The sequence below is a fragment of the Mytilus trossulus genome, chromosome 3, assembly GCF_036588685.1.
Source record: "Mytilus trossulus isolate FHL-02 chromosome 3, PNRI_Mtr1.1.1.hap1, whole genome shotgun sequence".
NCBI lineage: Eukaryota > Metazoa > Mollusca > Bivalvia > Mytilida > Mytilidae > Mytilus > Mytilus trossulus.
In genome coordinates this window covers 73,891,361-73,916,845 of record NC_086375.1, presented here as the reverse complement: position 1 = coordinate 73,916,845, position 25,485 = coordinate 73,891,361, and the positions used below count along the sequence as shown (strand labels likewise).

Here is a 25,485-nt window from a genome sequence, read left to right as displayed (position 1 = left end):
AGTTCTATACTTTAACACATTGTTTTTATAACAGACAAGTGTGCTGTTGGATTGCGGCCCAGGTGTCATTTCCTGAGCATCTGGTCTAGGCATGTAGCAAAAATACATGTTTTGGTTGAAGAATATATCATCGGGTATCATCAATATACAACAGAATATCTAATACTTGAAATTTCAAGATTCAACTATCAAATTATTTGCTGATGTTGAGTTATTTTTAGATTTCAAGAAATATCCTTTCAAAATTAAGGGCAGATAATAACATAGAATTTGATAGGACAATCTGAGTTTTCAAAATCATTTAATGTTTCCTCAATGAGAACAAATGCAGTCTCCCCATTATTTTATAAACAAGAGTGCACACACTGAAATGTCTCGCCTTCTTTACTAATCATTGATATTATGTTGATAGTCCTAATTATAAAGCTTTATTACAACTGTCACATAAACTTAACATTGATCAATTACTATCTTTAATTAATGATAAATGATCACTTGCTAACCTTATCAATTCTTTCACTACCCCAAGAAAAGATGATATTGATTTTTTTTCCAAATGGTTTTGGTCTTTTGTGGATAGTTGTCTCATTGGCAATCATACCACATCTTCTTTTTTTTATATTAATCAAGATAGCTAAACAAAGACCAATGAACCATGAAAATGAGGTCAAGGTCAGATGACATCTGCCCGCTAGACATGTACACCTTACAATGCTTCCATACAACAAATATAGTTGACCTATTGCATAAAGTATAAGAAAAACATACCAAAATACAAAAACTTAACTATAACCACTGAACCATGAAATGAGGTCAAGGTCAGATGACACCTGCCAGTTGGACATGTACCTCTTACAGTCCTTCCATACACCAAATATACTAGCCCTATTGCTTATAATATCTGAGATATGGACTTGACCACCAAAACTTAACCTTGTTCACTGATCCATGAAATAAGGTCGAGGTCAAGTGAAAACTGTCTGACGGCATAAAGACCTTGCAAGGTACACACATACCAAATATAGTTATCATATTACTTATAATCAAAGAGAATTCAACATTACAAAAATTCTGAACTTTTTTTTCAAGTGGTCACTGAACCATGAAAATGAGGTCAAGGACATTGGACATGTGACTGACGGAAACTTCATAACATGAGGCATCTATATACAAAGTATGAAGCATCCAGGTCTTTTACCTTCTTAAATATTAACCTTATAAGAAGTTAGCTAACGCCAGATCACTATATATCCCTGCAAAAATTGCAGGCTCGAAAAAATTAATTGTGATTTGGTTCGAAAACATAAGGTAGGTAGTGACTCACAGTTTTTATATTGAAAGTACATTTACTCAAAAGTCTTAACAGAAATTTAAGAAAAATCTTTTGTTGAAGATGTAGACAGCCCAGCTCCCTTAATTTACAGTAAATAATAACCTACATATTTCAAATCAAGTTTTATTTTAAATACATATTAAAACCTTTAAAATCAGTAAAAATTAATTTATGATCTCATTAATTCTCTTATTTAAGACTAAAACTCCATTCACTCTACTGTTTATATACAAAGTTTAAGATTTACCTGTCAATTCAGTGATGACTTTAATGATGTGGTACAATGCAGGTATACAAATCACCAAGGGTTCAACATACGATAACCAGTAATAAATCAGCATATGCTGTAATTCAGATAGCAATAGTTCAAAACAAATAAGATACTGACATTGACTTAAAAATGAAGAACAGCAATAATAGTTATCAAAGGTACCAGGATTATAATGTAGTACGCCAGATGCACGTTTCATCTACATAAGACTCATCAGTGACGCTCAAATCAAAATATTTATAGAATCAAACAAGTACAAAGTTGAAGAGCATTGAGGATCCAAAATTCAATAAAAGTGCTATTAATTTGATTTTTGTTTGTTTTTATTGCTATGCATGAACTGATTTTGTGCCATGGATGCGTACCCCATGCCCTTTGTTTTTCTATTATGATATTGTTCATTCTATCTTGAATTCCAGACAGACTTTTATATGAAGTGAAACTTTCCAATTGATCATTAAAAAAATTCAACTTCACTCTTTCTGTTGAAAAGGAAACTATGCAAATGACTGAAATAAGATAATGAAATAAAATTTCTTATATTAATTTTTTCACAAATTGTAAAGAGGTAATCTATTTCTTACCATTAACAACTTTGGGGACAGAGAGCTATCCTGTAGAATGATACCCAGTTCATTGGCAGATTTGTTGTCTCTCAGAGAAAGCTCAAACAAAAATTTAACTGTAACAAATAAAAATCAGCATTGACGTACATGATCATTCATTTTGATTCTGAACTATGAATTTACAATTGAAAAATATTTCTGAACTGAACTGAGTGTGCTATGATATTCAATAAGATAAAAAAAATTGACTCTGTGAAAAATATAATTTTACTAATTTTATCAAATAATAACATTAAATCATGACCAACTACACCGACCACTGAGACACCTAATAAGATCATAAGTATTCTATACCTGGTATAAATAATGTTAATTTCGTACCTAAATCTGTTCTTTTATCATCTGATAAGTTACTCATCAACTCATATGTTCCATGCTGACTAGCATCCTGCTCAAACAAGTGTGGCTGACATTGAAAACAGCTTAGGAAACCAGCTGGTGTCATACCCTCTTTGTCATCCTTAAATTTGACACGCTTCACTGATTTTTCTCCATTTCCATCATCCTTTGTAGAGAAATATTGATCAAGTTGAGAAACTATATGTGTGGCCTCAGAGCCTGGCAGATCAAGTGATTTTTCAAGAATTTCCTAGAAAATAAAAAGTTTTTATATAAATCCTCCAGTAAGAAAAAGCATGATGTGCTAGTATGACTCACCTCCTGCCACATCACATAATGTATATATGGGGGAAATCGATTCAAAGGGGAGATTAACCAGTGACATACACTACCAACACATGAGTTTATATGGCGTATCTGAGAGATTCATTAAGTATTTGTTGAATGGTAAGAATCTGTCAATTGGAAAGACAACTGTGTTGATCATTAAAAAGACAATTCAAACTTGAATACTGCAAAACCTTGGTCTACCTGAAGATCTGCAAATCATCATTATACACTTCTCTACCAAATAAGCTCTAGAATGGCAGGCAATACAAAAAAGTTTCAATAGAACAACTTTCCTATTTCTATTGGAAGTAGCTTCATTAAAAGGCATAATAAAAAAATCACAAAAACTTTTTGATTTCAGAATAACAAACATGTAAAACTCTATATGCCTAGACTCATTGCCAAAATAACAAGAAACAGAAATGAGTAATGAAAAGAGTTTAAATGTGTGTTATACAAATCTTTGTGATAAAGCTTGAGAAAATACATTTGTAATGTAAGGTAAGACGTCATACATGTAGTATTCTTTACTATTGCATAAAATTATCTTATAAACAGATTTAAATAGCTTCCAATGAGACAACTAATTAAAGCAATAACAAATTCTATTGGAAGAGTATGAGCATTTTGACAAAAGTAGTAATATTTTAATATTGGCCCTAACATATAACATTAATTATATACCTCACTGCTCTGATTATTCTCTTGATCCACTATAGCTTGGTGACTTTTTACTAACATTTGGTATGTCTGTAGTAATCCATCCTTTAGCTCACTATATCTCACGAACATCTTACTATCTATATCTAAACAATCTGAAAACAAGATACAGACTTACGTGTAACATTCAACTAATCATCAGAATGGAAAAGCAATTCCAGGTTTTCAATCTGTCTATATTAAGTTTGAGAGAAGTCTCCTCTAGTTTAGAAATATCTTATTTTAAAGAATGATGTGCGATTGACTGATTGTGATAATGATGGACTAAAAATATGAGGAAAAATCAAACCAAAACTAAAAAATATTCCAGTGCTTAAAGTTTAAAGATTATTTCAAGAACCTGTCTAGCAAATAGGATGAATATTACCTACTAGTAAGTTTTAGAACTTACTAAAATTTGTCAAACTGATTCCTACCTTTATCAGTGAACTGCTGTAGACATGCTTGAAGTATTTTTCTCATCACACTCACTGACAGATACTTTGTAGATAATACTCTCTCTACACCCTGAATTGCAGAAACAACTGATTGTTTGTACATTATAAGCAAGACATACAAAATAATACGAAAAAAGTAAGATGGTACATTAGACCACACCAACCAAAAAAATTAAAAACAAACTTCACATGGACCTGCAAATATAATTTGGTACATCCACAAAATAGTGTGGAAGTTTGCTCATTATTGTAAGACTTATGGTGACCTGTAATAATTCACTTTGACCTTTAATCTTATAAGATAATTTTCATTCTTTGGTCTTTAGGAATAGTTGTCTCATTGGCCAATAAACTTCATCTGTATATGTCTTATTTACACCTTAGGAGAGATATAATTAGTTAAAATATTTTTCAAATGTGCATTTAATCATACTGGTTTGCTACTTTTTAAACTAGTATCTTAAACAGCAAGCTTTTTGAACCCATAGGAATATTAAACACTAATCATAAGTCCATTTGTGATTCAACATTCCAAATTGTAACCAGGAATAGATTCTCAATGACAATAAAAGAAACATATTCTGTGGCTTTTTAATGTTTTATCAATTCTTAAGAACCATGTCTAAACTTTATCTTAATTTTTACCTGCTGTGCAATACTTGAGATTTTCATATCAAGAATCAGAGACTTCAAAGTTGATTCCAATGTCTCTGGAAAGAATAAAACCATTCATTTTTATCCAATACAACACAATTCAAGTGCATACAGATTAATTAGAAAAAGTGGTACATGTATTGTCATTCAGTCTTTCTATTGCTAGAATTTAAATATTTGAATTTAAGTGTCAATAAAGATGGATAAAACAACCACATGTCCAAGATGTACAAATCATTATTTTTGAAATTTGAACCACACAATTAACATGAATAATTGCACTTTTTTATCATTTAGAAGCTTAGTTTTTCTTCACTAAAAGTATGTGATTAAAACATTCAGCTGGGTTTTTTGTTCTCTAACCCCTTAAACATAACAATAAATATGCTGTTTACCTGACTCTACAGTGTTGTCCTTTAACACAAGTTTTAACTGCTTTAGCAAATGTAGATCCCTCGCTCTTTTACTGTTCTTATCACTGAAATGATATATTAAATTATATGCAATTATAATGTACAATGTATTTGTACAATGTATTCTAACATGAGGCTCTTCTTTAAAACATGGGATGTTAACACAAATAAATTTACAAAATTCAGTTATGTTTTGAAAAACACCAGAAATTAAAATGCACTTTTGCATTGTTGTTGCTTGTTAGGAAATTAATTAAAATAATTTGAAATTCAAATTTCCATTTTCATAATGACAATCATGAAACAGTTGGTTTCTGATAACACTTTGGCATCTTCAAATTTAAATGTCTGCCTTCAGAAAGTGTCTTATAGGTTAGTGTTGAAGTTTTAAGAGTTCTAAATGTTTATGTTAGATCTATTTTATACCTAAGTGCTAAGTGGAATGGTACATCTAGAGTTTTTATAGTACCAGCTGGGTCAATAAGAGCACACTGGAATGATCTCGTCTTTATTCCTCTACTGGTCACATTATTTAATCCCAGGTATCCATATCCTGGACAGATCAGCTGACATGACTTACTCACATTGAAGGCTGCAATTCGTGGACCATTTCCTGCCGTCCATACCTAATTATAAGTTTAATCTTTTAATTTTGGTTAGATTGTGATATGCTAAATAACATTAATTATAACACACAAAATAATTCAAAACATTGTTACATCATTTTTATCACCCCCTAAATAGATGAATACCATTCATAGCTCAAAAGCTCAAAATGGCAAAGCTGAAAAATTTTAACAGAGGAAAATGTTAACCCAAGATGTAATACAGCTGTATGAAATGTGTATTCACTTATTACTTATACCTCTAAGATTCCCCTCCTTGGAGCATAAATGATCAGAAATTGAGCTACTCTTCTTTGCTGTGGTGTTTCTCCATGTTGTAAATCTTCCTTTACTTGTACCCATCCTAGCTGTGCATCTCTGTAACCTGAAGAGATAAATGACAATGTCTTCAACATTTAAGTCACATCTTATGTATGATAATAGCTAGTATCTATCACAATTATTATATTTAATTTAAAGACAGAATCCTTTTCTGTGTTGCCATTTTGATTATGGAAAATGTCAGTATTTCTTTGTAAACTACCAGAAAATTAGAGCAGCAAAGCACTTCAAAACTTAAAAAAATTATCAAGAGATATATCTCCATAATATTCCAACATTTAGGTTTTAATTCTACTATTAAATCACATTTCTATATCAAAGTAAAGCATTGCTGATTGTGGGTGATAAAATATGTATATAACAATGAGTAAATAAAATAAAATTCATTGTATATAACATGCTATGAAGTAATGATAACAGTTTTTGTTCTTACACAAATCAATTGAATTTCACTTAATGCATTATCTATACACTCTTTCTTTCTCAATTTATTTGTAAAATAAGTCATTTTGTTGTACAAAAAAATAAGATATGAAAGTACTTATAATGGCAGGACTAACTATAATCACTTGTATACTTTGTAAACAGGTTACAAGTCATAACATTTTTAATTAAAATAAAGTCATAACAATACACAATTAATTTCCGTAACAAATTAGTAAGTATTCCACAAATATGACTACCTTTCCACATTCTGATGGCTGTTCCTCTGTCTATATCTATCAGAATAACTCGTCCAAAGTTATCTGTTGTAGCAGCATAGTTATTGTTAGGAGATAAGTGAATCGAGTCACCATTTCTAAGCCTATCTGGTAAACCAAAACTGACAAAACAAAATCAATTATTGCAGAAATGATCTTTTTGATGTCATAACAGAAACTAACTCTTCTACAACATGTTATTTTCAGGAAGAGGTGGTAGGCTTAATTCATTTCATTGTTTCGTCTTTGATGTGCATACTTTAGTTATGTTTTTCAAGTGCACTAATTGATGTCATAGTCATGGAAAACTTTTCAGCAAGTTCAGGATTGGTAATAATTTCTCTGGTTATTTTCCAAGCATCCGACATAAGAAAGCATAGATATATTTCATGTGAAGTGTATACATAAATCATCCGATATAAGAATACAAAGATATATTTCATGTGAAGTGTATACATAAATCATCCGATATAAGAATACAAAGATATATTTCATGTGAAGTGTATAAATAAATCATCCGATATAAGAATACAAAGATATATTTCATGTGAAGTGTATAAATAAACATCTCCTTTTAATGTTGTATCTCCCATTAAATCATCATGGGAACACTATAATTACTATACTAACCTCATATTCAATGGAGTAACAGGTTCAATTTTGGGTTTGCTTCTATCCTCTTCTTTCTGTTTCTGTCCAAATCCTAACCAGCCACTGTTTGAAAACATGTTTACAAACAGTCAGAAAATATTTTAAACAATTAGATCTTTTCTACTGAACATAAACATTTACATTAATGTTGTCATTGGGCATAGTTGTATATTTATGTTCAAAGTTACTGGAAATACTCAGAACTGATAATATGTAAATAAAATTTTAAAACAAATCATCATTAAAATTAAGCTAAAAACTAATAAATACAAATAAATTTTGTCTGGTGTGTATTTTATTTTTTATATTGTTTTACTTAATGTATGAAATGACTACTGTAAATTAAGAAATTGTTGTAATGTTTTATACATGCAAAAAAATGAAAGAGTATCAGGTTTGCAGGAAATGCTTACCCTTCCGGAGCACCTGATTTCACTCCCTGATTTTAGTGAAGTTGCTGTTGTTTCTTATTTATTATTTATAACTGTTGATGTAAATGTCTTTTCAAATTGGTTTTAAGAGTCTTTGTTTACTCTTTTGTTTTGATTGTTAGTGTCTTGCAATAACAAAAACTTGCATTCATAATTTCAGTAGAAGGTTCGAGACCACAGTTATTTTATTAGTGCATTTCTTTTGTACAATAAATGAAAATTAAAAAAATCCCAACTGTTCTTTCTCAATATTATTTTTACACTGTGTTGTTCTACTTTTGGGACAAATTATATCAAATTTATAGAAAACTTCATCAGCTTTAACTCAAATTATGGACAATTTTATGTAAAGAGGGTCTTGAAATCTTTTGACAGCTTCCGAAATGCTAATTTTTCACCTTTTTTAGCTGGACCAAATCACTATTTGACTTTCAAATTCATGACCCAAATTTTTTCTACAGTGTAATTTCATCCCCCTACTTGCTATTTGAGGCAAAAAGCATGACAAAATTAATTTGGAAGGGGTATAAAAAAAATTGTCAAGTAACACACTGTCCACACTAGGGACTAAATTTGTGGACAACAAAAAAATAAAAGGACAATAACTGTGTACTCAGACCAGAAACATTTTTGAAACAACATTAATAAAGTTTCCCATTTTTGACAGTGGTCAAGAAATTGCCAAAAAATAAATACACACACACATTAATTTCAGTATTAAGTAATGCCAGCCTTATATTGCTTTAATCTTTTCTTAATATCTCAAATAAAAATTAGTTAAATCAACTCTGTTAGTTAACTTAAATTGTAAATTACAATTGCTATGATGCATTTGTATTCTTACCTTGCAGCTGACATTAAGGCAGACTTCAGTTTGCTAGCAACAGCGAAGGCAACTTCAGATAATATTGGCTGTGTACTGCCCTGTAATTCAAATATTATCACTCCTTTAGTTTGATGTTATTTTATTTCTATTCTTAAAGGTTGTATACTTACAAAACTAGTTGACTTCTCATTGTATGCTACTGTTAGAGTTAAGAACTTAACCAATGGTTGTCACTGTTTTTCATACTTTTCTCTATTGAGAACTTGGTTTGTTGTCAGATATTTTACTGTCCCTATTACATTCATTCACATGTTGTCCAAAGAAAGGGTGACCAATTGTCTATTTTCAAAAACTGTTTGGTGATGTCTTTCTGAATGTGTTTTGAGGTTACTGTCTCTCTGAAATTTAACCAACTTTTTGAACAATTCATATTCAAAATAAAAAATGTCTTTTGATTTTTGTTTTTGTAAGGCCGCTCACTCCTAACCTGCTTTTTAAAATCATTTTGGAATGTAATAATAACCTCTTCAGATGGACATCTTGTAAAAAAAATCCACCAAGCATTTCTTTATAATTACTGTTCTTCAAAAGGTTCAAAATCCAGAAACAATGAGGTTCAGTTAATGAACAATCACAAAAAGTTGTAAAAGATATAACAGGAATTTGAAAGTTATGCAGAAAATATAAGTTACAAAATTATTAAAAAAATTATAGGTTGCTAGTAATATTTCATTTCACAGTACCTTGTACAAAGCCAAAAATATATCAAGGAAACATTAATACATTAGCAAAAAACTTTCAATTTAGACTTTGTTACATTTTTGTATTAGTTTTGAGCATCCCTTTCTAACATTTGGGTTATTTTAGTTAATTGTTACTGGAAACTGAAATGATTAACATTGGTTAAATACATGGCAAGTTAATGATAGCCCCTTCGTAAACTTATAAAGTTCTTAATAAAGTAAACATGAAATGTATAGTTAGGTGCAAACCAAATATCTACATAGATATTCACCCATCAATTCCCCTTTATATCAATAGATACCTCAACAGCATTATACACTCCAACATAATGACTAACACCAGATGTAATATATTTAGCAGAAGTTGATGGGGCTGGTCTTAATGTAGCATTAGGTGCCATCATTGCAGCAGATTTCATCTGATCAAACGGATTAGGAGTATCAATACCTGAAAGAGAAGAGAATTTGTAATAATAATGAGGAGAATGTTTAAAAAACCCAAACTCAACTAGGTCTATCACCTTCAGGGAAACATGTTTTCAGACAAAATTATACATGTAACATAAGCACTAATTTTATATAAATTTTTATATACAGTATTAAAACAGTTTCTAAACAAACTACACTAAATATAAAAGATATTTAAGAATCTTCTTTTCTATTTTATAAAAAAAAAATAACAATACAGCAAAAAAATAGTGAAAATTATTAATTCTGCATAGCAGTACTGTCAAAGAAGTCCAAACATTTTGAATGGTAAAGAAAAGATACAGTTTATGTTTTTCTTCTCTCCGCATATATAGATGTTTCATGTATGAAACAAAAAGAGGTGCAAAATAAAAAAGAGGTACCAGTGTTCCACCAATGCATTAATTTGATAAACCTATCCTGTAATGATGATATTGTTTTATATACCTACCACATGTACAACAGTCCTGGATTCTTTCTTGTCCCTGTAACCCCCATTTTTTGTAGGCTAGAGGTGGTGGCTGTATGGATGTATCTCCTGCTGTAGCTAAAATAGTGTATAACAGAATGAGATCATAATCTAGATTTCTATACAAAAACTTTTCTTCTTTTTAGTAGTCAGTAGTAAAAAATCAAAATTAAAACATGATTCTTTGCACTAATATTTTTTTCTTCAGTCAAAATAGCGGCCAATGCACTATTAAAAACAAATTCACGATTTTCGTCCAGTGTAAACAAAAACTTAATTTTTGTTTAAATTTTTACAAAAATTTCCTGTCAGGGACTTTTATAGCTGACTATACAGTATCAGTTTTTCTCATTGTTAAATTCCTTATGGTTGCTAGTTAAATTGCTTACATCCACTTTATTTGAACTCTGGAGGATAGCTATCTCATATGACATCTCCTTATATTCTTATATCAATGTGCAAGTAAAGAAAACATGAAGAAAAAACAACTAAGCAATTTATTACTTACTTCTGGAAGCTGGTGAGATCATCAATATTTTATAATTTGTTTTGTATGAGTACTGTGCAAGAAAGGATGAAAAATAATGTGTGTTATAGTATTAATTTACCTCTGGCTACTTGATTCCTACAAGCTCTAAGTGACTGGTAAAGACTGAAACCATCTACTGTCACAAGGGCCTTTCTGAACAGTATTATAAGTTCCTCGTGCTGAAATGTTCGTATATAACTAATACAAATTTAATATGCTAATGAACAATCATAAAACACCACTCACACATAAGTTAAATGGGAACTACTATTGCTTACACATTAAATGATACCACCACTATAAGTATCGAGTAAATAGGAAGTTGATAAGCAATGGGTATAGCCTAGACTAACAGATATGATTGATTGTTTGTAGATAAAAATCCAGATTTGATGATTCCTTTATACCAGTACCACCACATTAAACTTTGTTTGCAGGTTATAAAACCCTGATGACTAATTCTGATTATTATTGATCAACAATTTGAGGTTTTAATAACAAAAATTATCAATCATCAAAAATCTGCATATTCCAATTGAAATTGTCATTTTATGTACGAAATAAAGTTCATATGACTGGCTTCTAAGCCACTCCCATGTAAATTCAAGTTTATACCGTTTTTCCTTTCTTTTTAAATCTTGCTACAGAAAGACTATTTCCATGTCTAATACAATAACTATTTTATTATTCTGGTTTTATTTTCATTACGGTTAAATAGTATACTCTACTAAATGTTATACTGTACCTGTTCAGAAAGACCAAGGTATCTTGGTGGTTCATAAGTCCTACACTTGATCTTCTGAACTGGTTCTGTATGCAATAATTGGGATAACAGCAGGGTACCAGTCTAAAAACATAGAAACATTAAGTTATCTGAATATGAACTTATGTAAATATGAATTAAAATAAGGGGCAAATAATTACATAAATGTCATTACATTTGAGAAGTATAAGAGGACCCATGATTAGAAAGCTCAATAAAATATAAACTAATTGTAGAACTTAACCTTCTGAATTATGGGTCATTTTTTTTTATATACAAGAAAAGTTATAGCATACCTATTGCTTATTTAAAATACTTTTAGTCAAGTTTTCAGTTGGCCGACATGTACATGCTATCAGTTTTTCAGATACATGTACATGTACCATTAAGAATATTGTGCTTATACATGTACATATAAATATCTTTGATACAGACCCACAACAGGTTTACAGAGAAAATGTTTTATAATATATAGGTCAGATAACAAATCTAAGTTAACTATCAACCCACCACATTCTGTATATATGTGCCTGTCTCATGTCAGGAGCCTGTTATTCAGTGATTGTGGTTTGTTGATGTGTTACATATTTTTTTTTTTTCTTCAATTTTGTTCATAATATTAGTTTTTCCTAGGTTGATATTCTGAAGATATTCATAAATTTAAATAAATTTACTTAGATTTACATGTTTTAGGGGATAATCCAACAACACTAAGATCAATAACCCAAGTTTACCTCAGTATAAATCCTGATGTACCCAGTGGAAAATCCTACAATAATACATGTCCAGTCTGGAGCTCCTTGTGTACTTCTACAAATAATGGAGAAATTACAAATTAACCATGTTTACCAACATAAATAGCCACAAGACTGTAGTAAACCAGATTTTTTAACATTTATTTGTGTCCAGGCATTTTTCAATATCACAATGACCATAAATAACTCCCGAACAGTAAAAGTGACAATCATCAATATTGAACTTGACCTCCATATTGTCATCAGGAACAACATATTGATATTTTGTAAAGTTTTAGAGGAATGGATATAGGAAGATGTGGTGTGAGTGCCAATGAGATAACTCTCCATCCAAATAACAATTAAAAAAAAACAACTAAAAAAACCCAACATTATAAGTTAATGTACGGCCTTCAACACGGAGCCTTGGCTCACACCGAACAACAAGCTATAAAGGGCCCCAAAATTACTAGTGTAAAACCATTCAAACGGAAAACCAACGGTCTAATGGTTCATCAGGAACAACATATTGATATTTTGTAAAGTTTTAGAGGAAATGTTCATCAGGAACAACATATTGATATTTTGTAAAGTTTTAGAGGAAATGTTCATCAGGAACAACATATTGATATTTTGTAAAGTTTTAAAGGAACGGTTCATCAGGAACAACATATTGATATTTTGTAAAGTTTTAAAGGAACGGTTCATAAGTCAAAGCACAGACAATATAGGAAACACCATTTTTCTTGGAGACCCTAACTCCTGAACAGAAAAGTGAAAATTAACAATATTGAACTTGGCTCCATTTTGTCATCAGAAACAACATGTTAAAATTTTAAAAGCTTCGTTGAAACAGTTCATTAGTTAATGCACAATAACTGTTTAAAAGCCTCAAGGTTGCCTGCCCCTCCGCCCTTAAATTAATAACTGATTTTTTTCGTTGGAAATCTGGTTAAAAAAAGCTTTCAAAGTTTATCATTATATGGTGAGTAATTTAAACTATACACACATTAACATATTGAGGAATTTATTTTTTGAATACCAAATACTCTACTTTATATCTCATTTGGTGATAATCTATATAATCATAGGAAGCATTATAATAATGTAACTTGGGCAAAGACAATTTTCATTACCTTTTCTGAGAAGCTAATGGCAGACACAAAACAGCTGTGATGGTTTCCCTATAATAAAAATATAAAACAAAATAATCCTACAGTAAGACATGATAAAGTCATTAAACTATAGCAACTCATGTGAATAATAAAGTTAACATATTGTGGATTTATTTATTTTGGTGAGTACCAATTTTTCATGGATTCAGGGAAATTTGCATGTTTAAATAGGATATTCAATTTCATTGTTTTGCTGAAACCTGCATAGATCTACAAGCCTTTAGAAAGTTTGTTATTCCTTGTACATTTAAAATGGCGTATTACCTGAACCAATGAAATTCACAAAAATTTGTATCCAACAAATAATAATGAATTGACAGTTCATGTATATCCCAAAAGTATTTGACACACATATCTCATAGTCTTAACCAATGAAATATATAGATTATCTAAGATAACTATTTCTACAGCCTTTGGGTTTTTTCATCTTTGATAATATGATTAAGTGAAAAATCACATAATCTAATACATACCCTTCATCTTGTTTCAAACTTTCTTTATACTTCATAGAAAACTTGGTCTCTGATTCTGTGTCACCAGGATCCCATTTTTCTGTTAAATATATTGAAGTCATGAACAAAAAGGTACTACAAAATCAAATAAAAAACAGGAAGGGTTTTAGCAAGCGCTTAAGGGATGACATCAAAAGATCAATGAAGGATAAAAAAACTTAATTCAAATAGTTTAGGGGTGGGGGGTTAAACTCGCTGCAAGTTTTGTTTATCCTTCATCGATTTTACATATATCCATATGGATCAAACAATTTTTTCCAAATTAAGTTAGGAGGGGGGTAGGGGGGTTAGTAAAAAAACTATCTGAATTCAGTTTTTTATCCTACATTGAACTTTTGATGTCGTCCCTAAGTCACTGTTGAAATGTACAAGTAAATCAAATTGTATCATTATAATTCATAAAAGCTTTGCAAAAAAAGATTAAGCAGTACAACTTTAAAAGTCCAAATACTTTACATATTTGTAATGTGATAAATTGTACTTTATACTTTTTAGGGCTCATGATCATATTCACTTTGAAATTGAGGAAAACAATTGCATTTGTATAAAATTTGTTAATTTTTTAATATTTAAAAAATAAGTTTACCTTCTCAATGCACATGATGCAGGGAAACTAGTTTGGAAGCAAAACCTAAATTTGAGTAAGATAAACTGCCGTTTCATAGCATTTTTAAAGTGGCTCCAACATGGTCAAATCCAATCTGCCACCTTTAAGAGTCCTGTGACCTTAAAATATTTTTTGGGGGAAATTTGTTATAATAACAAGGAATTATTTGAATCTGGAATAATTTTGAATTCTGGAAAATTGATTAGAAACGTACGATGAAAACTAACCCAACTAAATAGGGTTAGCCATGCGCGCATGGCTAAGGGGGTTAGTTAGTTCATACTGAAATGATAGTGGAAGTAAAATTAACCTTAGCCATGCACGCATGGCTAACCCTATTTAGTTGGGTTAGTTTTCATCATAGATTTCTAATCAATTTTCCAGAATTCAAAATTATTCCATGTTTAATGTGGATTGCTTTTGTTTTCAAATTTACTTAAAAGTGAGCTCATGACCTCACACAGTTTTTGACTGTGACATTATGATTTAAGAGGTACCCTACTGGACTTACTGGAGCCCAATGTATTTTTGTTCTTTACCTTCTTATGTAATTATTTCTAATTGTATTCTCTAAACATATAGTTCATAATTTGATGACAGGTAAAGCCAACATACGTGAGAACAAGACAAGTTTGTCACCATATGCTACAGCCATGAGATCATTAGCAGGTGAGATGGATATGAGACAGTCCTGTAACCAGTTGTGTTTATTCTCCTCGGTTGACTGAGATGAGTCAGAGTCATCTTGTTCCATCGGTTCATCTTCATTCCAACTCCAATCTTCAGTCCAGGCATCATTTCCTACAAACATGTCACATAATAATAGTTTCAATATGTTCTTAACATGAATTTGTAAATGCCTAGAGAACAATGTTAAGGTAAAACCGTTTACACAAATCCAGCAAATTAATGTGTTTATAGAGGCCTTTCCTAAAACCTTTCATCTCAACAACTTTGACATTTTACTCAAATAAGAAAACATAATCTATATATGTTTCTGAGAAATATAAAAAAGATCATTTTCCAAGTTTTATCCATTCTATGACAAGTAGGAATAATATTTTACTTGGTCGCCTTGAGAACTGTACATGCGGTCAGTTTGCCCATTTACGTAACTTGTTACGCAAGGTACATTTACCCATAAATAATATTATTTCTTATTTTATTTGTTTGTTGTGTTGTATAACTATGATCCTACATATGTACAATATACAAAATGACAAAAATAATAAATTTTGTAATTAAAAACTATTGAAAAGGACCTTTTAAGTTTGCAGCCAGGAAAAAGATTTCAAAAGCATTAATATCCTTGGTTTTGCTAAACATGTAATCATGTTCAGGAACCTCATTCTGATTCATGGTCCTTTGGGCTTTTGGATAGTTGTCATCTGACCATCATACCATATCCACATTAGTTTTGATTAGAAATGAGATCTGATGAAAAAGTAAATTGTTTGATGTACATGTAGTTTTTTTTTTATTCACAATCAGGGATTACTTGTTCTAACAGTAGTTTAACTTTGAATTAAAAGGTTGTTATTTTCATAATTCTTCTTCTTAACCATGTTTACTTACAAACTCTTGCCTGGTTTTGCAGGCAGCAGTAATGTTAATAAATTTTATACATTTCATAACTTTCATATCAGTTTTTCTCTTTCTTTTTTTGTGTATATGATACAATTTTTTTTATCAGATAAAAACAAGTTATGGATTATGCATGTACAAATGATGTACATGTAGTTGAATTGTTTTACATAATGTACATTGTCTTATCGGGGCCTTTTATAGCTAACTATATTCGGTATGGGCTTTGCTCATTGTTGAAGGCCGTACGGTAACCTATAATTGTTAATGTTTGTGTCATTTTGGTCTTTTGTGGATAGTTGTCTCATTGGCAATCATACCACATCTTCTTTTTTATAGGTATGGGCAAGTATCAAGGAGAATTTCTCTGGTGAGTTTTTCCTTGATGTGTTTGCTTCACTTTGAATTTGGACAAAATGTTGGATGTCATCATATGGAATGCCAATTTTATTGTTGGTGATTTGGAACATTTTATAACTAAATTTACCCCTACTAATGTCCCCCCCCCCCCCCCCCCTTTTTTTCCAAAACAGTCTCACCACCCCTGTCACTCTTCTGTGACGATTCATCTTTTGAGCAGGGAAACAGGTATTCTCTTAATGATGAGACTTCTTGGAAATGACCAAATACAGAGAGCTGGCATGACATGGTTTGTATTTCTACCGTTTCAAAAGTCTCAAATGAAAATCAATGTTTACGTTTCGAAACGGAAACGGAAGTTAAATATGGTTTTGGCGGGAAATGTTGAGTTTGTATTTTCTCAAATACTGTCAGTAAATGTCAGAACAACTGTCACAACTAGACATTAATCCAAGAATTACTCATGCATTGATAAAAGGTTAATTATTTTTTTAAGAGATTTGATTTTTGGTCAGTTTAAAATTTCTAAAGGAGTGTATGTGAAAAATTTAAAGACACACACACAAATTATTCAGTTCTATTATTAAATTTTATTCTATCAACAATTACTGTGACAGTTATCATAACCTTTACTCATTGACCTTAAAAATATAACAGGTCTTCTGGGACATAACAAACTTTGATATATTTATATAGACAATAGACAACATTTATTAGCAGAAACACATGCATTTACATCAAAAGAGGGGGGTCATTAAATGGTTATGGCATATAAAATTAAGACAATGAACTGACATTAGTTAAATTGATTATAATTATAGAAGAGTGAGTGGAATTCACAGCGAAGAAAAAATAGACTATAAATATAAGTATATGAGAAAAATCACGTTTCATCAAGGACTTATATACATCCCTGGTTTCATGTATATGTATGAACAGTTTTGGGGTGCACAACTTTATTTCTCAATTTTAAAGTTGCTTTACATGTGACTGTAGATATGAAGATCAGAAAAAAATACTTTGATTCAACAATAGTCAAATATACAACACAAGCTCTAATTGGAGCTTTTGGCAGGGTATAAAAAACACATGCATTAGTCAGTATTTTTAAACAGTCAAACATCTCGTGTGTATTCAAAAAAGGAGACAAACACAATGCAGAAAACTATAGACCAGTCTCATTAACATCGGTACCTTGCAAACTATTAGAACATATCATATGCAAGCACATCCTCAAACATCTTGAAAAGCACAGAGTCTTAACATCACTCAACCATGGATTCCAATCTGGCTACTCATGTGAAACACAACAATTAGTCACCTTACATGACTTCATGAAAGCATTTGACGCCGGACTACAAACTGATATCACAATCCTGGACTTTTCAAAAGCCTTTGATACAGTACCACGGCACACAACAAATTATTATCAAAAATGGGAGAATACGGAATTCGAGGACAACTAAACAAATGGCTTAATATGTTCCTGACAGAGAAAGATGAAAGTAGTAGTAGAGGGAGAACAGTCGGAAGAAGTCAAAGTGGACTCAGGTGTTCCACAGGGAACAGTTGTAGGACCATTACTTTTCCTATGTCATATAAATGACCTCCCGGACACTGTAAAATCATCAGTACGGCTGTTCGCCGATGACTGTCTATTATACAGAACCATCAAAACAGAGAAAGATCACAAACTGCTACAATAAGACCTAGCTTGCCAAGAAGATTGGGCAAATAAATGGGGTATGCGATTTAACGCAAAGAAATGCTACATACTAAGTATAAAGAACAAAAGCCAGAGATTCTATACACTCAACGGCCACATACTCCAACAAGTTCAGAGCAACCCATACCTAGGAGTGCAGAAGACCTGAAGTGGAGCACGCATATAACAAACGTTGCCAAAAAGGCTAACTCAACCCTAGGCTTCCTCAGAAGAAATTTACGATACTGCCCACAGGAATGTAAGAAAACTGCTTACATTTCCTTAGTAAGATCTACAATGGAATATGCAGCAACAGTATGGGACCCCTACAGTATTGCAGACTCAAACAAGCTAGAAAGAATACAAAGACAAGCAGCACGCTTTATAACAGGCAATTATAGAACTAGAGAAGATGGCTGCATAACAAACATGCTTACAAAATTAGAACTACAGGAACTACAATTGAGACGCATGAGCCAAAAGCTTATATTTATGTACAAGGTGGTTGAGGGGCTGGTACCTGCTATTGATCAAGACGACTTCCTCAAATCAGCAAGACCAAGACGATACATCACAGCTAAAAAGTTTGACAACTATCAAGCCACAAACATTGTCGAAAAAACAAGTGAGGAACAATACCAGGTGTTTTGACATTACTACTAGTAAAACACTGCAACATTCAAATTCATTCTTTGTGTCCACAATAGTAAATTGGAACCATCGAGAAGACACTATTGTACGGGCAACTAGTGTAGAGAGCTTTAAATCTGCTCTCGCGAAACGTCAATAAATCGACTGCGCCTTCACTCCCGCTGTATAAAAGCCAGAATTTGTAGCTACGACATACCCATACAGAATAAATAAGATATAAACATAAAACAAACTATATGAGTATTGTTATGCAGCAAAGATTGACACTTTTATAAGTAAGTTGCTAAGTAAAATCAAATGGACCTTATCCCAATGTAAACATTGAATGTGTATAAATCGAGAAGTTCTTAAATAATTGTACAAAAATTGAAACAACTTTTCTTAAGATTGTTTAAAAATCGTATAAACACTTCAACTTTATAGTGAGACTATTTATCTTTAAATTTTTTAACTTGAACAAACAGACTTTTATATTGTTATATTCAGGAAAAAGACAATATTTTCATGTGATGAGCAGCCTTCACGATTAACCTTTGAGTCCACAAGCCTGAAGCTCAATTTAAAAAAGAATTTAAGTTAGATTCTGTTAGCTTGTAGAGTTTACATACAAGCCTGGGTCATGGGCCTTGCTGTTAATTAAGACTTCAACAGGAGACCTGTGAAGATGAAAACTTAGAATGTGAAAAATCAGAATATTTAGAACTCTAAAAATTGGTGATTTTTTTTATCAATATGCAGAACTTACAAATGAACATTTGTAAGATTGGCATTTTTTAAATTTAAGTTTTAAAAGCTAACACAATATTATCTTGATAAATTACTAACCATAAATCAAAGTGTATATGTATGTATATTTCTAACAACAGTCAATATAAATGTCTTTAAAATGTACATTTTTTTATATTTGGATTTTAGGTACAAATGTAAAAATTACCTCCAGCTCCTTGTCTATTGTTTATTGTTATCTTTTTTATTTGTTTGTTTCAGCAAATATAAAAAAGTTTGAAACTGTTTTGAGTCTGTCCAATCCAGATATTCAAAGGTCAACAGGACTAAGCTCAGGAGATGTTTCGTTACTAAAGAAAGCAGTTGCTAGAGCAGTCCCTAAACTGTCTTGTGTTTCAGGTGAACAATAAATACAGCATGTGGTTTATCTTTGATTTTACATTGTGCAAAGATTCCATGTGCCACTTCATGTTAAACGGGAGATAATGGGAATGTTGAGCAGGGGGTTACATCCTTGGGTTAATTCAATATCGGTTATTGTTTTGTTAATTTGGAATATTTGGATAGTTGCTTGCGTTACTGTTAACAGAAGTCATTGCGTTCATTTATATTTGAGATTTTTTAAGAATAAATAAAAAAATGTGTATTTCATTATTGTGATTGCAGGAAAATCTGCATCTAGGTCTATGTATCAAATATCAGAATGCAAGTTTTTATTATCACCCAATAAATTTTTTGAATAAAAAACAATAATTTCTGAATTTACAGTACATGTATGAAGTATTTTTTTAATTCATATTTTACCTCTACCATTTTATGGTTCATGTTTTCATTTCAAATCAGTTCTTTTCAAGTTATATCTATTGTGAACTATTCTAATATCTATATTCTGTTGTATGATTGCAATGACTTTTAAGTTTAATTGACAAAAGTAGCTCTCATAGACTTTCAGACTTTATTATAAAAATCAATAAAAAACAGATTAAACATTTCTCCTTCATATGAAATTCTGATATTCATCCAATTCTGTGATCTGTTCTATTTTTAGCTTTGGACATATGGGAAGAAAAATGTCCTACTCAGCTGACACTGAAGAAATTGACAACTGGATGTAAATCTATCGACGAAGCTTTACGTGGTGGACTATTGTCTCATGGTATAACAGAAATATCTGGGGAGAGCTCTGCTGGTAAAACTCAGCTGTGTCTACAGCTTTGTTTGAATGTACAGCTGCCATTTACTCTTGGAGGATTGAGTGGAGGTAAGATAAGGCAATATTAAATGTGCAGTAATTCAAGGTGGTGTTAAATGATTAAGGTCTTGAATATACATGAATATAAATTATATATATAAAAAACAAGTCTAAATTGAAAACAACGTTCAATCCTATGCTTGCTTTGAATAACAAGAGTGCACACACTGAAATGTCTCGCCTTCTTTACTAATCATTGATATTATATTGATGATGTTACAACCGTCACATAAACTTAACATTAACCAAAATAGCTAAACACAGGCCAATGAACCATGAAAGTCATATGAACCATGCCAGGCAGACATGTACAGCTAACAATGCTTCCATAACAACAAATATAGTTATCCTATTACTTATAGTTTAAGAAAAATAGACCAAAACACAAAACCTTAACCAGTGATATTGTTGGCTTTTTTCAAAACTACCTCTACTCTTTTTTATTGGGAAAATATGCGTAATTTTCAACAAATTGGGAAATTTAGAATAAACCATGAATTTGACTGAAACTTCAATTTACAAACCCCCGAGTCAAACCCTGCTTTGAAATAAGACCCCTTTTTGTCAGTGATGATACATAAATAGAACCTCAAATCTGCCCATATAGTCATTTTAGGCATGACAAATGTATAAATGTATATTAAATGAGTGTTTTTCAGTTTGTAATCATGCACAATTACTACTGAGACTGCACTGTTTGGGGAAAAAGTTGTCTTTTTTGGAATAATTTTTTGCCATTTTTTTTTCAAATTAGGATTCTTCTCCAGGGGAAAAAGCCTTTATTCTCCACTAATTTAAGGCAAACAATATCACTGTTAACACTGTGCAATGAACCGTGAAATTGAGGTCATGGTCAAATAAAACCTGCGGGACTGACATATAGATTATAAAATATTTCCATACATCAAATATAGTTGACCTTTGGCATATAATATTAGATAAAAAGACCAAAACTCAAAAACTTAACTTTGACCCCTGAACCATGAAAATGAGGTCAATGTCAGATGACATCTGCCCGCTAGACATGTACACCTTACAGTCCTTCAATACACCGAATAAACAAGCCCTATTGCTTATAGTATCTGAGATATGGACTTGACCACCAAAACTTAACCTTGTTCACTGATACATGAAATGAGGTCGAGGTCAAGTGAAAACTGTCTGACGGGCATGAGGACCTTGCAAGGTATGCACATACCAAATATAGTTATCCAATTACTTATAATAAGAGAGAACTTACCATTACAAAAAATCTTAACTTTTTTTTCATTTAGTCACTGAACCATGAAAATGAGGTCAAGGACATTTGACATGTGATTGACAGAAATTTCGTAACATGAGGCATCTACATGTATATACAAAGTATGAAGCATCCAGGTCCTACCTCCTGACATATAAAGCTTTTAAGAAGTTAGCTAACGCCGCCGCCGCCGGTTCACTATCCCTATGTTGAGCTTTCTGCAACAAAAGTTGCAGGCTCGACAAAAACCACAATTTTTATAGGTGTGCGAGTAACAAATTTCGTTGTAGAAGGGTTTAAATACAGCACAAACAACATTTTCCAAAAGACCGAAACAGTGAAAAAATATATTTTAACAAAATGCATTTGACTAACAGGTCAGACAACTGATATTCTGAAATCTTCCTGACTGCCATAGGCGATTGTCAAATAAATTGGTCACAAGGTGTAACAAAATGGATCTCCATATTAACTTAATACCAAGTAGAAAACAATAAACTTGTGGCAAAGATGGTAAACCACAACATGAGGTGCTAAATTTTTTACACATATCCCGATTTCAACAATAAATGTCTCTTCAGTGATGTAAGGGATCGAAAAGTATTTGGAAGGCCATCTAGTTTACAATATAAGTACGTCTAAACAAGTGACAACTCTAAGACAGATCCATCCATTGAGTAACCAGTGAAGGTGATACACAACTAAAAACACATATTATTTTTACAATTACTCTAAATATCAAAACTATGTTACGTTAATCTTCAAATTTGCAGAAGCTCTCCCCTCACTCATAATAACTAAGGGATTTGTTCATCTGACATGTCATGGCATTAGACTTCAATTTCATGTTATAGCAGTCTGGTTAAGGTTTTAGGATGTGAAGTGCTCCTCAGTCACTATACAGGATTGGGGTGATAGTTTTTTAAGTTGAATTATTATTTCATTCTAACATCTGAACATATAATAAGGCTGTCTTTACATTTTCTCCCTCCAGTTGCAAGATGAGTTTTCAGAAGTGAGTCAGCACATACATAACTATAGTCCAGCAGACAATATTTGATATGTTTATTGGTTTGAATCAGTAACTTTTATTTTCATTAAATACTAGTATGCTATATTTAACATTTATAGTATGTTTCAGGGGCAGCCTATATTTGTACAGAAGATGTGTTCCCGAACAAACGTCTTCATCAGATGATCCAGTATTTCAGTCTTAAAGTAAATTCATTGTCAAGCAAAATACAGTATGGAGACAATATTTTCATAGAACATATTTCTGATATTGTAAGTACACAGTGTGATTTATAAAAACAAGTTGATGTAATTTTTAAATAACTTCTCCTTCTGGCAAATGACAATAAGGTGTAACTTGTTTAAAAATGGAAAAGAGTTTGTCCAAATTCCTGATAAAAAATGTCATTGATATCAGCTTTCTGTTTTCAAGAAACAGAACATTGTTTTTTCAAGAATCTACTATAGTGTATATCATCAGATAGATAGATCTGTGTGAGAAAGAATGCATGTGAATAAATATTTTGTGAAAACAATGTATTTTGGTATTTTTTCTATATTATTAAGTGATTATTAAATTGCCACATTGGCAAAGTACAGCTTGCTTATAGTCACCTGATTGTGACTTTCATTTGTTCATGGCAATGGAACTAATCTAAAGGTTGAACTCTGACAAACTATTAGTTGTGCATAAAATGGAAACAGTTCTGTCATTTGTCTATGGTGGAAAGTTGTCTCATAGGCAATCTTAACACATCTTATTTTTATATTTTCCTTAATAATATGCCTTACAATACAGTGCAAAGACCACTTCAGCTACCAATATCCAACTCTTATAAAAACATGCATACATTTGTACAAACAAACAATATCTTATCTTGATAACTAACTCGATAGTTTAGGTTATAAATCCATATATTTTATGTAATTTATTCAGTAAAAGTAAAATATTTGCCAATACTTGTTTATGCTCATGATGCTGTCTGTTTTGTTTTCTAGAGTGGATTGAAATACTGCATTCAAAAGAGATTACCTATACTGCTTTCTAAAGGAGATATCAAACTAGTAGTTGTTGATTCAGTTGCTAGTCTGTTCAGGTGTGAATACGACCAAAAAGATATGGTTCAGAGATCAAAAGACCTTGCATCCATGGGGGCTTGTTTACATCATCTCAGTAACCAGTATAATATTCCTGTTGTATGTGTAAATCAGGCAAGTTATCATCTAAAATGTAACCTTCATACTTGATTTTATGACCCATTTATTATGCCCCATTCATGGGCATTATGTTTTCTGGTCGGTCCGTTCGTGTATTCGTCTGTTCGTGTATTCGTCTGTTCCACTTCAGGTTAAAGTTTTTTGGTCGAGGAAGTTTTTGATGACGTTGAAGTCCAATCAACTTGAAACTTAGTAAACATGTGCCTATTGATATGAACTTTCTTGTTTTATCCCATTTTCACGATCCACTGAACATAGAAAATTATAGTGCGGATGGTGCATCCATGTACTTGGGACACATTCTTGTTATTTTGTGGAATACTGATGTGTATATTGTAAAGTTTTTTTATTTAAATGTCTTACCTTGTTTTGTACATAAATCAGGCCCTTCATTAACTTCTTTTATTTTGATAGTTAAGATATTTGACGAGTGGGAGTTTAAACATCCTTTACTACCCTTGAGGGTCTCGTATGTTTTTTTAATATTTTTCATGTCAGGCCCTTTTTATAGCCTCATTTTTGCTCATTGTTGAAGGCCGTACAGTGACATATAGTTGCTCACATCTTTTTGCTGATCATTTTTCCTGTTCAAAGTTTCAGATATTAATAGATAAAGAATAAATTAAGAAATTTAAGATAATTGCAGTAATTGTTTACCAAGATATTAGGTAAAAACAATAGAATTGGAATAACAACTGTGGTAAAACTAATATGAAATGAAAGTCATTTTATTCAAATGTATTAATTTGCATTTTTGCCTCTTTAATCACAGGTAACAGATTCAATGGATGCGAAAGACAGGCACAGGAAGCATATTCCATCCCTGGGTCTTACATGGTCCAATCAAGTGACTACTAGGATCACCTTGACTAGAACTAACCAGCATGTGACAATTCCAAAACATTTCATAAACAATTTGGTGATTGGTGGATTTGAAACGTGTGTTAGAGACTTAGAAATCATCTTTGCCCCACATTTACCCATGTTAAAACTGCCTTGCATTATAGATCAAGAAGGATTTAAAGGATGGAGTTGTTAATTTTAAACTATTATTTTATA

At 31.5% G+C, this 25,485-nt stretch overlaps 2 protein-coding genes across 2 annotated transcripts in view; one reads left to right on the top strand and one right to left on the bottom strand.

Moving 5' to 3' along the window:
* LOC134711025 (rab3 GTPase-activating protein non-catalytic subunit-like) overlaps positions 1-16,986 on the bottom strand; it is a 27,492-nt gene extending 10,506 nt beyond the window's left edge. The window contains exons 1-21 of the mRNA XM_063571454.1: positions 16,803-16,986; positions 15,295-15,480; positions 14,034-14,112; positions 13,522-13,569; positions 12,386-12,461; positions 11,634-11,735; positions 10,968-11,067; positions 10,342-10,437; positions 9,725-9,870; positions 8,698-8,777; positions 7,402-7,485; positions 6,754-6,893; positions 5,989-6,113; positions 5,550-5,749; positions 5,106-5,188; positions 4,702-4,766; positions 4,036-4,126; positions 3,584-3,714; positions 2,552-2,819; positions 2,189-2,286; positions 1,581-1,677 (exon numbers count right to left, since the gene is read on the bottom strand). Coding sequence (XP_063427524.1) covers positions 1,581-1,677; positions 2,189-2,286; positions 2,552-2,819; positions 3,584-3,714; positions 4,036-4,126; positions 4,702-4,766; positions 5,106-5,188; positions 5,550-5,749; positions 5,989-6,113; positions 6,754-6,893; positions 7,402-7,485; positions 8,698-8,777; positions 9,725-9,870; positions 10,342-10,437; positions 10,968-11,067; positions 11,634-11,735; positions 12,386-12,461; positions 13,522-13,569; positions 14,034-14,112; positions 15,295-15,480; positions 16,803-16,911 — 2,404 coding nt within the window. The 5' untranslated portion in view covers positions 16,912-16,986. The remainder of the gene's footprint in view (positions 1-1,580; positions 1,678-2,188; positions 2,287-2,551; positions 2,820-3,583; positions 3,715-4,035; positions 4,127-4,701; positions 4,767-5,105; positions 5,189-5,549; positions 5,750-5,988; positions 6,114-6,753; positions 6,894-7,401; positions 7,486-8,697; positions 8,778-9,724; positions 9,871-10,341; positions 10,438-10,967; positions 11,068-11,633; positions 11,736-12,385; positions 12,462-13,521; positions 13,570-14,033; positions 14,113-15,294; positions 15,481-16,802) is intronic.
* LOC134712382 (DNA repair protein XRCC3-like) lies at positions 16,986-25,485 on the top strand. Its single transcript, XM_063573874.1, has 6 exons — positions 16,986-17,101; positions 19,967-20,104; positions 20,754-20,966; positions 23,339-23,481; positions 24,208-24,420; positions 25,199-25,485. The coding sequence occupies exons 1-6, from the start codon at positions 17,041-17,043 to the stop codon at positions 25,463-25,465; spliced, it is 1,035 nt and encodes a 344-aa protein (XP_063429944.1). The 5' UTR covers positions 16,986-17,040; the 3' UTR covers positions 25,466-25,485.

What these genes read in the sequence shown, in the direction of transcription:
- LOC134712382 (XM_063573874.1), top strand. Translation starts at nt 17,041, where the DNA reads ATGTCAGAACAACTGTCACAACTAGACATTAATCCAAGAATTACTCAT. An exon ending in TACTCATGCATTGATAAAAG is followed by an intron (nt 17,102 to 19,966) that starts GTTAATTATTTT and finishes TGTTTGTTTCAG; the next exon opens with CAAATATAAAAAAGTTTGAA. An exon ending in CTGTTGTATGTGTAAATCAG is followed by an intron (nt 24,421 to 25,198) that starts GCAAGTTATCAT and finishes CTTTAATCACAG; the next exon opens with GTAACAGATTCAATGGATGC.